Source organism: Mycteria americana, chromosome 2 (assembly GCF_035582795.1).
Source record: "Mycteria americana isolate JAX WOST 10 ecotype Jacksonville Zoo and Gardens chromosome 2, USCA_MyAme_1.0, whole genome shotgun sequence".
Lineage (NCBI taxonomy): Eukaryota > Metazoa > Chordata > Aves > Ciconiiformes > Ciconiidae > Mycteria > Mycteria americana.
The window spans coordinates 5,069,309-5,083,529 of NC_134366.1; the positions used below are offsets into that span (position 1 = coordinate 5,069,309).

General features: G+C 39.3%; 1 protein-coding gene across 4 annotated transcripts in view; it reads right to left on the reverse strand.

Moving 5' to 3' along the window:
* MINDY4 (MINDY lysine 48 deubiquitinase 4) overlaps positions 1-14,221 on the reverse strand; it is an 84,443-nt gene that overhangs the window by 52,249 nt on the left and 17,973 nt on the right. For all 4 annotated transcript variants that reach the window (XM_075492261.1, XM_075492262.1, XM_075492260.1 and 1 more), the window contains exons 6-8: positions 4,570-4,628; positions 4,109-4,218; positions 2,857-2,973 (exon numbers count right to left, since the gene is read on the reverse strand). In XM_075492261.1, the coding sequence (XP_075348376.1) occupies positions 2,857-2,973; positions 4,109-4,218; positions 4,570-4,628 (286 nt within the window). The remainder of the gene's footprint in view (positions 1-2,856; positions 2,974-4,108; positions 4,219-4,569; positions 4,629-14,221) is intronic.

Below are 14,221 nucleotides of genomic sequence, written 5' to 3' on the forward strand. Positions count from 1 at the left end.
AATGCATTTCTTTCTCTTTCCTTATTCCCTGCCACCTAGCCCACCGGACCCCATTGCATGACCAAGACCTGTTCCTATGGGTTAACTATATGGCAGAGACAGCTGCACAAGTTGTCCTGAGAAGCAAATGGTATGCTCTAGAAAACTTCATCCAGCATAACTCTCCTTCCCTTGTCACTCAATTCTCTTCCAGGTGCCTCATATCATATTATTTACTCAAGTAATTTGCTGAGGAGACAGAGAAAAGCCATCATTTGCCAGGAACATCTATGCATGAACAGAGCAGGCTATGCAGGACACAAGACTAACATCACAGATACCACAGTACCACACATCACATTGGCAGTACTGGGAATTACTGCAACTTAACAGAGGATTCAGCATATTAAATCCCACAGATGCTGTCCCATGCATCTGTCAGCACATGTTGCCATTCTCAGAGATGGGTTCATTCTTAACATTAGGAATTCCATTACTTTAACACAGATCCTCCCTAAACCAATATCCTATATAGGCTGACATATCAGTGCCAGCTTTGGCTACCCAGGTAAAGTAAGAAAAACAATGAGGGTAAGAAAGTATGGACCACCCAGCAGGTTTTCTGGAGAGTCTGTGTTCTGATTTTAACCCATGCCGAAGTCTACACTGTTATTACTCTCCATAGTATGAGATTAACCCAAGATCGCACTGCTGCCATGTGCTACATAGATCATGACCAGGCTGTGATGAATCAGTTTAGGATCTGTCAAATTCCTCTCAAAACCCTGGAAGAGAATGAAAAGTGCAGCCAGCACTGCTCTTTTCAAATAGCAATGTGATCAACGTGGTCTGTTTAATTCTCAGGTTGTCCTAAGTACAGCATCAGACCTAAGGGAATGGGACCTGCAGGTACATGCAGTATGCACAGTATGCAACCTAGAAAATAAAGGTCCTGTAACCAGAAAATAGCTTAGATATTGGTACCTTCCATTTTCTCATTTATGTTACACACACACTAACTCTCTATTATTACTTACATAACTAATGAGTGAATTGTCTGAAATATATTAAGGAAAAAAGCAAGGTTAATTTCAGTCCACCAGGGAAAGCCTCCCAGTCAAAAAAATTATAGGAACCATTCTAAATATCTTCTTATAGCACCACAGAAAGTTAACATAGGAAAGAATCAAACAATTGTTCAGCTGAAATGAATTTTGGAACTGAGGAGGAATATATTAACTATCCGAAACAAACACATCTAAGCGAAACACTCTGGTTTACCATTCCTGTTGTGGAATTTATGGTAGGGAATTTAATGGCCAGTGAGTTGCTAGAAGTGATGAGACATCCTTTCTCTAGCAGCAGGGTCTGGAAACACCAAAGTAACATTTACTGTGGATCAGTGAACATGACTGCCACGGTTCCTTTTAGATTTTAAATTAACATTTAATATCTTTTTTCTGCTAGGTTTTATTTAAACATAAGCAGCTTTCTTCTGAGATCATCAGCCTAATGAAATATTTAACTAGACAAGGTTAGTTAATTAAATATCTTAATGACATGTTTATTACCCATTGTCCTTGCCCCGAAGCCTCTCTTCCTCTTATTTCTGTATAGTACATAACGATTTACTTCTCTCAGGCCAGCTAAAGATTTTCTGCATCAGTGCAGAAGCTTGATGAGTGTTTTGTAAAGAGGAGTCTACTCTTTTCCTAGTCTTTACTGAAGTCCTCAGACCCTTGCTCTTATGAGAAGAGACCTGGTGCATGGGTATCCCAGAAACATATGTAGAGTCACAGGGCAGAGACAAAAGCATTAAGCCGCAGCTGAGGAGGATGCTTTTTTACAATGGATCTGTTTGATTTTGGAAGCAGCTACATATCCTGTGCCCTGCGTGTGGTCCCTGGTCTGAGTCTACACATCAGCCAGCTGAGAAACCAGGCTGACCAACTGCATCCAGCATACAGAGCAGAAGGACAGTCTGAAGCACTGCAGTCTCAGTATGTAAGAGTCAGGTGCCCAGGCAAGGTTGACGAGATAGACACCAGATGAGTGAGTCTCCCACTGAATGCCCTAGCCAGAGAGATCTTTGTTAGCACCAAAAATTTCTATGGATTGGGTACATGCTTTCCAGGCTGACCCTAGTCATGGCATGGTGGTTTTACGAGCTGTGGTTTCACCACAGGGACCTGCTGGGGATTTTAGAAAGGGCCATTTGGTAGATGATGCCTAGAAATGATGAAAACCTTGTTTTAGGGAGGAGCTGGCATCTTGTGGCTGCAGTCCAGAATTACAGAAACATGGCTGCAAAAGAGGTGGTCCCACCAGCAGTCCCAGTGTCCTAGACCCAGTGACACTACAGGAGCATTTGTGCCCTTTTATTTTAGGAATAAGCCTCATCATGTGACCCCCATATCTTTAAGAGGCAGAAATCTCCTTGTGATTTCCCAGGTACTGCAGGCAATTCTTGCTACATCCTCCCATTTTGTGACAGATCAAGCTCCATCTTAAACTTGTTAAACGTTGCCCCCACATATCCTTTTTCTCTTAAACACCACCCTTGATTCATGCCCTTATAGTCTTTTACCACCACTAGCTTTCACCTGAAGTGGATTGCCTTCCTCCCTACAAATAACTCCCCGTCACACACACACATATGCACACTTTCTGTAGCTACTTTAAGTTTCCCTCAGAAATATTCCATCCATCTCAAGTCTCCTAACAAGACCTGACAAGGTGACATCACCCAGTGGTAACCAGAGAAGTTAAAGAAAGAGAAGTGTCTTTAGAAGGCTTTTTTTTTACTGCCGAAACACACAGCCTTTGTAAACTCAGTGTAAAAAGCAAAGATCACTTTAAGGAAGTAATTTACAGTACCTTTTTTTGCACAATGCCGTATTTTAACTGTGGTATGTTATTAAATGTAAAACTCTGTATTTTCCATTCTTCACTGAAGCAACAAAGACTAGAGCCAAACAAAAGATTTTTTAATTCCTATTAAAAAAAAAAAGAAAAAAGTTGTCATTTTAAAAACAAATCCAAAACACAGGTATATTTTCTTGCAGTAGTTTGTAGAAAACAAAGGAGGAGTGTGGAAGGGTAATGACTAACTCACTATAACCACCCTTTTCTGTTTTATACATACTGTAAATAGCAACACTCAAATGAAAAGGAGCAATTTTTTCCTTTTCCGGCAATATTCCTTCAACTCATAATGCTGTGTGCTGCTCAGCATAGGAAACTGTTTATGCAGATCGTCTGGGGTACAGTTTGCCATGAAAGCATTACAGAATATTGCCTTAAATTTAACAGCTAGAAGACCAACGCCTACTAATGGTTACATTAGGGAGAAAAGGACCCTGCTGGACACAATATGGAGAAAAGGCAGCCTGTTTTGCCTCTCAAAGTTGCTGGTATGAGATAAATGTTACTCAAATGTTTCACTGCTGTAAGTCAGATGGCATATCAGCATATGCCAAATTCAGATCTTGGCTGTGAACAACTGCAGACCACTACTATTCAGGAAAAGCTAAACTAAAGAAATTGCGTTCATGCTAAAGTAAAGCTGTGTAAATAAGAACAGACTGCTCAGTGTTTGTATAGTTACTCAGACCTCTTTGATATAGAAATTAAATTGGAAGACATGCTCATTACCTTTTCTCTGTTTTTTTTTTCCCTCTGAATGGGAAGGAAAATGTTAAAAGTATTTAATGGTTCCATCTCTGCTTAAAATGAGGAAGATAAGCAAGGGAGAAACAGTGATAGGGGAATAATAAACTTGTTCTGAACCACTGTCAATTTAAAGGACTGGAGAATAAGCACATGAATAACTGACTAGAGGCATTAATAAAATAATACAAGCTTCATTAATTAAAGCTATTATCTGTGCTTCAAGTCGGCTGATGCATTTTGGCATGCTCTTCTGGTATTTTTCTGAATTTTGGACAGGCATCTCTACCTTACTTTTTCACCTGAATACCAAATAAGGAATATATTCAGGAATGAATACAGCACATGTTAAATCACACACAAACATGCAACACAGAGCAATCCATTGCAGCTTTGGCTACCTTAACTGAAATAATATTCTCACACATCTATTTGTATTTACCATCATAGTTAGTCTTACTTTTGCAAGAGAAATATCAATTGCCTTTGATACTACTCGAAGCATATACAGTGTTGAAAGATCTGGGTTCTTACTAACTTCTCCAGTTGTTTCTTCATCCTCAACATCAACTGAAAGAAAAAAAAAATCATATAATGTTTTGGATGAAAAAAATTGCTTCCCCCAGCAGGCTCAGTGCCAGGGGGTCATCAATATGACAATTAACACTTTCTTGTCATCCACCTTTATAAAAAAGAAAATATAGTTTTAGCCAGAAAGGACAGATAAAAAATACATGAGCCAGCCTTTGTTTGATTACTTCTTAATGACTTCTTTACACAGTCTTATGCAAGAAGTTAATAGCAAATGCAATTACTCTGAATAAACTAAGAGTTACAGAAGAAGTCACTCATATGTATTTGGTTACAGCAACTCTGAAGAATATGATGGCAAAAGCCAAACTGAAGCTTGACATAACTTACCTAATTCTAGGACATCTTTCATCTGGTCTTCTTTACAGCAAGTGGATGTTGGAGACTTCCTACATTAAAATGAAACAAAAAATGAATGACCAAATGTTCACTTTTAATGAGAAAAATTGTTTGAATAAACAAGAAGAAATATGGAGTATGCCCACACAAAGATATAATTTTTAATGTCTCATTGTATATATACATATATATATGTATACGTATATATATATACACACAGGGGGGGTGGATGTGGGTGTGGGGGGGTAGAGAGAGAGAGAGATAATAAAAGATGCAGATAGATAAAAACATATTCAATGGCTTTCACCTTTAGCTTTTAAAATGGTCTACACAAAGGAGCTCAGTCTCACTAACATTTTTGTGTAAAGAAATAAATGGTGTTAGAGCAAAAACTTTTTCAGTGGAAGAAAGCTGAACTTCAGGAGTTCATCAGGAAAAGCAGGCAACGCAGAGCAATACACTGCAATGGATTCAGGATTCCAGTCCTGTTTCGACATCAGTTTCATTTTGTTTGTGTGATTTCAGCATATGTCAGGTCCTGCAAGCTCATATACAGGGGCAGATTTTATACTGCCCTGAATTTTAAGTGAGGATATTCACATATATGTGACTGCCTCTGAGTTTGAAGGATCAGGACATAAAATAAAATTTACATCCCTGACAGGGATCAGGATGAGATTCAAGTTAGTCATTAAACTACTTGAGATATCCAAATAATGTAAGTGGAAATAGATGTTAGACTGGCTTCCTTTATCAGGGTAATTTTCTAATCCACTAATAGGTAGCAGTTGTTAACTGCCCTTGTGATTTAATTGTATATTACATAAATAACAGGTTAAAAATTCATATAAACAACTACTAAAAGGACTAAGCATTTAAACCTGGCTGTGAAGTCAGAACTTAAATAGAATGTTAGATTTTCAGAGATGAGATAGGTTTATTCTTCCTGTTGAATTCATACCAAAATGAATTCAGAACCAAGGAAAAGTTTCAAATAACTACTCTAAAAAGATGGTCTTTTTTTTTTTTTTTCAGAAGAGCAATACTGCATCATTGGCCTTTGCTTTGGAAAAAAGGTATTGCACTGACAGTCCTTTCAAAAATAGTATGGAATAATTTCCTCAGCAACATTCTTTGTATGCACGATATTATTATAGCAACAACTGCTGTCATATCACATACTTTCCATTAACTTAATTTCCTTTTTCAGTGTGTGAAAGATGAATAAAAACAGAACACAGACATATCACACTCAGGACTTTTCCAGTTTAAAAGCATTTTGGCACCTTTCTCAATGATAGTCTTCAATATTATAAGAAAAGAAACACTTCTTTTTTTCTCTATCAACAAGTTAAAGGATTTATGCAATGAAATGTGGACAGCCACAATTCAGAAAAGATAGAATGGAAATGAATCACCCATGTTACTAGGGACTTGAGGTAAAAATAACTAGGATGCCCAGCAGGTCAATATAAATAAGAGTACTGAGAGCAAATTTGTATAGTGGTGTAAGTAGTATTGAGCTCTCACTGAATATAACAGTACTTTTAATGTGATATAGAGTTTAATATAGTTGACTGTGGTATATTTTAAAATACAATCAGATCTTCCCCTGCTCCTTGCTAATACTGAATTTCAGCTGAGATTTCTTTCGGCTAGCTACTTGCTAGTATTTTCTTCTCTCCTGGTCCGGGAAAGGGTCTCAATGCCATTAAATTCGCCAATAAAATGTTTTTCAGCCAAGTACTCATGGCACTTAACTACACTTAATCACAATCTGCATTTTTGTTTTCTCTGAGATTGCACACTATCCTCTCTCTTTCCTGGAGAATAATGTGTTTCTTCCTAGGTCAACCCATTTCAATCTAGTTTTGCAAAAACAGAGCTCTTAACACTTAAGAATGCAGCACTACAGGTTACAGCATCCTCAGCTGCTGCTTCAGAAGGGCTTGGGTCTTCCATAGGTACAGTATCATATCTCGTAGCTTCGTTAGATGTCTCAGATACCTTAGTCTCAAAGAGCACTATATGCCTATGTTTAGGCATTTAGATCACTCTCTACATCAAACTGGCACCCTTGATTCATTGTTGTCCCAAACACTTCTCCTTGGTAGTGTTTCATCTGAAAAGATCTATAAATGAAAATAAAGTCAACTATGGTACAACTCATATATAGCTCACCTGGCACCAGTTTTTGTAACATTATTGTTTGCTGGAAACTCTAAAAGATTTTGGTTCTACACCCATTCCAGGAAGAACCAAGCCCGGGATGCAAAGTGCTTTGACTTCTCAAGGCACAAGGAAATTCTCATCAAGCTGAGGAAAGTGCTGACATCAAAGATTGATATAGGGTGTTTTCTGGTTAAGTGGGGTGTTTTTGCAGGTGTAGGTTCCCTCCTTAAGGGGAACTTGCGTTTCTCAAAACACTGTCAGGACATTTATTGCAGTTTCCATTTCAGCAGATGGTTACTGTTCCAGGAAAATTTATTGTACACGTAAAACCATACAGTTAGAATACTTAGGATGGGGGAAGTCATCCATCATGGCAGAAAAATGGGACAGGAAGAAAATATGTTTCATTATAAACATACTATACAGTACTTTGTCTAAATATTTGAACATTCCTATCTGATCTTCATGCAGTATAGAAAACTGGATTTACACAGAATAGCTGAACTCGCAGAGAAAGCACTTCTCAGCACAATAATGCATGTACATTCCCCTATTTCCTATTTATACTACCATACACAAGAGGTCAAATAAACAAAAGGGCTTAGAACATAAACACTGATGATCAGTGGTTTTAAGATGACTGTGTTGGTAAAACTTATTTTCACTGCCTGTTTACAACAGCTTTTCTACTGGACATGTATCTTTTCTGCATAATAATTTAGTGTCAGAAGGATGCCTAGAAGTTGCAATGCAATCCTCCAGTCTTGTGCTGTTACACCATATAGAGACATATATGACATTCTTGGTATAGTAAGTAAGATCTGGAGAGTAGGTAAGAAAAAAATTAGACTCTAAGGGTAAACAAGGCCATTATATGCGATGCAGCGTGCCACTGCTTTGGGGCAAAATTATAAAAACAGAATTGTTAAAAGCAATTGTAAAAATGCAAAGGAAATTATCATAATCAATACCAGGCAATACATTTTTGTGGGAAAAAGACCTTGTCAAGAAGATTTAAAAGTCTGGTTGACAAAGGTATCAGAGCTCATACACTTAACTTCTCCAAACTTCCCTTTTAGTTAAGACCTGCATCTGATTTGATTGGCACATTAGCAGTATAAAAAATTAATTCATGAACAGATGGCTCATTGACAGATATAAAAAAGGTAAATGAAAAACTTGTCATTGAAAGGGTCATTTCTAATAAGCTCACACAAGAATCTGCATTTGTCCTGAATTTTTACTCAATTTTATTAACTTAGTGACAATTCAGGAGAAAACTACATCTTTGCTGAGAAGGTTTCTGTATGAAAAAAATACAATGATAATCACGAGTTGAGCTACAAGGTGGTTTGAACCGCATTATGAGTTACGCTCACCTGAACAGAATGCTCTCTCATAGGCAATGAATGAATATTTATCTCCAGCTATAAAAGACCTACTATAACAAAAGTGTAGCTCCTTTATTCATACTGTACTCTATCAAAGATTTTTCGGTGCAACACCCGCACACTGGAATTTTTAAGGAGCACAGTACCATTCATGTGAACTGACCATTAAATTCAGCAACTCAAAACAGTTGCCAAGCAAAATAAACAAGTATTAGTAAAATAAAACAAAGGAGCTAAAATTCCATTAAATAAAGATGCTTACAAGACACCAGCTAAGAGACACTACGTAAAGCATCGAGAAGGGTTCCCAGACTTCAATAATCAATTCACATCAGTGGAGGTGAATACAACCCTCCGTTCTGTTTGTCATGCATAAAGTACCCACTCTGTCTGGTTTTGGCCTTCAACTTTTAGGCCATTTATTTTTAAGGATGTGGAATTTTCATGGCCTTACATTTCCTGTCAGAAACCTCAGATTTTTAACAGTCCAAACCACTGTAACCTGACAGATTTTAGCAAAATAAATTATCTTCCTGAAAGCTAATATCAAGTATTAAATTGGAAGAAGACAAAAGCTTACACTGAGGAGTGGGGTAGTTCTCTTATCTCATTTTATTATAAAAAAAGGTGAATACAGATAACAGCCTATTGGTGAGCACATGTACTGCAGAGAGATTTTACCTCCTGGTAAAGTAATCTTAGGGACAGTAACACATAGGGGGACAAAAATTCTTCGTGCTACCTGCAAGCAACTGATTGTTTTTAAGGAGCAGGTAATTTCTTATGCTGCTTCCTACCGTGCTCCCCCCGATGCTCGTATGTAGACACAGTGAAAAGAAATGCTGTGAAGCTCTACCAGCAAAATAGGATGTATGCTCTCTGTTCTTGCTTTACATTTGAGAAGATCTAGAGTCTCTCTATGTTTGCAAGAACAAGGCAAATTCTCAATTGACTGAATGCATTTTAGCCAATGGGCTGGACCTTTCCAGTTTTACATCCTTTCCAAAAATAAAGAAATGATACAGAAGCCATTTGTCACTTCCAGTAATTGCAAAGTGCTCCTTCCTATGGAGTGCTGGAAAAATACTAAAAGGGCAAATAGCAGCACACGCAGATGTTATGTCGAAGGCTCTGATGCCATAAATCCATTGGCACAAAACAAAAGCCACAACAGTTTATTACTTTTATTTTAGGTTCTTTTTTCCGGTCCAAGTATTATGTTATAAGAGGTGTTATGCAACTCCAGATACTTGAAGGTTTTCACTACTGAGTGGTCTGGCAACTACAATCTCTCTCTCTCTCTTTTTGCATATGGGCTAGTTAAATCCATATTTGCCAAAGATGACCCCGCTTTGTTTGACAGCCATTCTTCTGACTGCCAATTGCAAGAGTCAAATAAAGACTTATTCCCCAGCTGGCAGCTGAGCACACTCCAGGAGGGTTTGGTTAGTCTCTCAGGGAAGGTGCCGACTGCACTATTCTTACTGTGCTTCCTGCCTACAAAGCCACACCGAAGCATTGACGAAAGCTTGAGATGACGCCACATGCTTCTTCTTGTGGGTTAAGGACAATGCCTGGTGCTACGCACAGATCACAAACAGCCAAAGATGGAAGGAAATATGCAAAGGTAATTTACTATTAGGCTGCTCCAACTGTGCATTCCTTTCCATTCTTTTATCTGAAATGTTGCACTCTGACTAAACTCCTATTTCCTAGAAATGCCACCATTGCCCAATACATCCTCTTCCTCTCATAGAGGGAAAAATGTAATGAATTCCTCAGACATTGCTCATACACACTGCGTGTCACTGAGTAGGCTGGCATATACTGAAATCAGTTGGGGTTTTCTGACTGAGTTTAAACAGCCTCTAGTTTGTAACAATATGGCCATCTGAGCTCAGACCTCATTTCACAGAACAGGCTATGAAGGTGATGAGTACTTTTAGGAATTGCCCAACATCCCACAGGTTCAAAACTTTAGTACTTACCAAAATACCAGATATTATTTTAGACAAAGCAATCTCATCTGACACACCATTTTTTTATATAACAGTGAAATATTACAGCCCACTAGGCAAACAGTGCAGAACTCACTATTCCTAGAAAACCTATTTTTACACCAAAATGCACAGTAGAAAAGACTGGAGTCAATCATAACTGTTGGGTAAATAATGTGCATTACATAACTTTGCTGGAACTATTTTTCCTTTGAGTTGGAAATTCAATTTTATTTAGAAAATATAATTAAAACTGGAATGATGATTAGTATTCTTTATGAAATCTGACATTCATATATTAACCTTCATTAGGCACTGTATTTACCTATTTCAGTGATAGCCCATATTTAAAAGAGGGCAGCTGCTTCAGCTCTCTTATTTCTGTCATGAGTTCAGAATCACAGAATAGGTGAGGTTGGAAGGGACCTTTGGAGCTCACCTAGTCCAACCCTCTGCTCAGAGCAGGTTCAACTACAGCAAGTTGCTCAAGGCCATGTCCAGTCATGTTCTGAGTATCTCCAAGGATGGAGACACCACAGACTCCCTAAGCAACCTGTTCCAGCGTTTCCACCCTCACAGGAAAAAATTCCCCCATCACCTGTGTCAGGAAGTTATCATCAGTGCAGTCCAGAAACTTCCTGGATTTCTTGTGCTCTGCTTTGTTGCTTATGCTGACAGAAGGAACGTCAAATCCTGCTCTGGACTTGCTCAGAAACTCATGGCCAACATTCTCTGACAATGTTCTAATGTAAATCAGCACGGCTTGTGGCCAGGAATGATGCAGGATAAGAATGTGTGAGAGGATCTTGGCAGTTTTAGGCATTCAGTCATGTATAACTGACAGGTATAGGCTTGGTCCTCACATAGCAAATAAGCTAATTTATTCCTGTTAATAACAGAAAGCATGAATATTAATCCTTTAAGGACCATAACACTTTCAAAATATTATTTTGAAAGTCTCAAGTATCTAAAAGAAAACAAAAAGCCGCATATATTTTTAAAGGACTTAAAGGATTTCTTCAAAGATTAGTATTTTGTTTTCCTCTAAGGACCTCCTAGCTCCATAAAAGTGAATTTTCAGGAACATTTCATTGGAACATATGAAAGGGGAAAGGCAGGAATTTTCAGTAACACAATGAGTTCACCTGTACTGGTCTCCATTCAGGATGAAGAAAGCAAAGCCATTCACTCCTTGTCAGTCTTACACAGAAATGCAGGGAGTTGAAGGGAGGTACCTTTTTTATAGGAACACATACTGCCTTACCACAGAAGATTAGATTGACTTCATAATTATACTATAAAGGCCATTTTAGAGGAAAACACACTAAAACACTGAGGACATGTTTTACATTCAATGTGCTTGAAACTGAAAGTAAGAAGGCATATGCCTGTGATAAACTGCAGTGACAAATGTGCTAATGTGATTTTTATAATGCTGAGAGTCATGCCATGAGCAGCAGGTGACTGTTATTACCCTGTATTAGTAAGAGTCACAGTGTGACAGTTAGAGCAGTCCTTAAATATGTGGAAAAAATAGAAAACAAATCAATAAAACCTAATTGAAAAAGAACAGCAAAATTTCAGAGCAGAAAAGATAAAAATATAAGCAGACAATACAAGATTTAGACAAAAAATGTTTAAAGGAACATGAAAAATATTTAGAAGTATTTTAACAGAGGCAAATATGTACCAAGAAACAGAAAGATCAGTCAAAAATCAACTTCAGCTATGGATAACAGGGCAGAAAAAAGCAAACGCAAAGTGAATATAAGGGAAAAATTCTTAAGATTAAGGACTGCTACACACTGGAATACATTCTCAGGGGAGAGGTGTCATGAGTTATTTAAGACTGGACTAGACAAAACCCTGGAAAAAGTATTACAGCAAATATATATATAAAGTAATGAATAATCTGCCATAGAAACAAATGACCATAAAAGGTCTTTTCCATCTGTAATTTCTAAGATTCTATGAAATATGAGTAATGTTCCACTAAGGAACTTGGTATCTATGGCAATTCACTAACCCTACCCCGTTTGTGTTAGAATGCAGAGCACTGCTAGAAAAAGGCTTATTACCAAATAATGACTGATATTTTGGGAACCACTAAAGAGTGCCCAGCTAAGGCAAACTCAGTTGAGAGACTATTGCAGGAAACGAAATTCTGGCTCTGAACTCACTGGCACTTGCCTTCCTGGTGGTGGAGATGAAATGCATCACAGATACTTAGGTTTTGGCTGGAAAAGGCATCTGAAGCCAAGCTACAGTCATAAAACAGTCCCTACTGTCTGAAATATCCATCTGTACTGGCAGACTTGTGAAAGGAAACCACTAGCTCACATTCAGTTTGTAGCCAAGACTGATGGCAAGGCAAAGGAGGGTACAGCAGACGCACTTAGAAGAACCAGATATGTAGGGTGATTGTTCACAATGAAAGGATGAGTGGAGAATCAATTATCTTCCTTGCTCCTGAAACCATGTTATACATCTCTGCCTTTGGACAATGGGATCCACTGCTGTATCCTTTTGCTCACTAATGGCAGGAGGAAACTCTAGTTCTGATGTAACGACACTGTTCTCCTCTATCCTTCCAGTTGCAGGGAATGGTGAGAGAAGAAACAGGAAGAGCCAGCAGATCAATACCTGGCTCCAAGCCTGCTGTCACTAGCAGAATTTTGGGGGTTTTGATCATGGGTCGGTCTACACAACACCAGGCCTGCTGGTGACAGATGGGGTACCCCTGTCTCAAAGGGGGAAAAGGATCTTTGCACAGGAGTTAGCAGGGCTCATTGAAAGAGCCTTAAACTAGATTTGAAGGGGGAAAGGGATAAAACAAGGCTCGCTAGGGATAAGCCTGAGGGTGGCACACCAATGCTTGAGGGATGGTGTACAAGCGAGGTCCTTCGGTCTGCCGTCTCAGTGGAGGTAGGGGATGGAGATCCATGCAGCAGCAAAGACGCAAGGGTTACTGATGTGTTAGAAACCACGGAAGCACCTGAGAATGGTCACATAGGAATTAGGACTTCTCCCCCCAAAAAGGTGGTGGGATCAATAGCCCAACTGAAGTGCATCTACACCAACACACGCAGCATGGGCAACAAGCAGGAGGAGCTGGAAGCCATTGTGCAGCAGGAAAACTATGATATAGTTGCCATCACGGAAACATGGTGGGGTGACTCGCACAACTGGAGTGCTGCAATGGATGGCTATAAACTCTTCAGAAGGGATAGGCAAGGAAGGAGAGGCGGTGGAGTAGCCCTATATGTTAGGGAGTGTTTGGATTGTCTAGAGCTTAAAGATGGTGACGATAGGCTTGAGTGTTTATGGGTAAGAATCGGGGGAAGGCCAACAAGGCAGATATCATGGTGGGAGTCTGTTACAGACCACCCAACCAGGATGAAGAGGCAGACGAAATATTCTATAAGCAGCTGGGAGAAGTCTCACAATCACTAGCCCTTGTTCTCGTGGGGGACTTCAACTTACTAGATGTCTGCTGGAAATACAATACAGTAGAGAGGAAACAGTTTAGGAAGTTCCTGGAGTGTGTGGAAGATAACGTCCTAACACAGCTGGTGAGTGAGCCAACTAGGGAGGGGGCCCTGCTGGACCTCTTGTTTGTGAACAGAGAAGGACTTGTGGGTGATGTGATGGTTGGAGGCTGTCTTGGGCATAGCGATCATGAAAGGATAGAGTTTTTGATTCTTGGAGAAGAAAGGAGGGGGGCCAGCAGAACAGCTGCCTTGGACTTCCAGAGGGCAGACTTTGGCCTGTTCAGGAGACCGGTTGACAGAGTCCCTTGGGAGGCAGTCCTGAAGGGCAAAGGAGTCCAGGAAGGCTGGACATTCTTCAAGAAGGAAATCTTAAAGACGCAGGAGCAGGCTGTCCCCATGTGCTGAAAGATGAGCCAGCGGGGAAGAAGACCAGAAGAGAGCTTTGGCTGGAACTCAGGAAAAAAAGGAGAGTTTATGACCTTTGGAAGAAGGGACAGGCAACTCAGGAAGACTACAAAGATGTCGTGAGGTTACGCAGGGAGAAAATTAGAAGGGGCAAAGCCCAACTAGAACTTAATCTGGCTACTGCCGT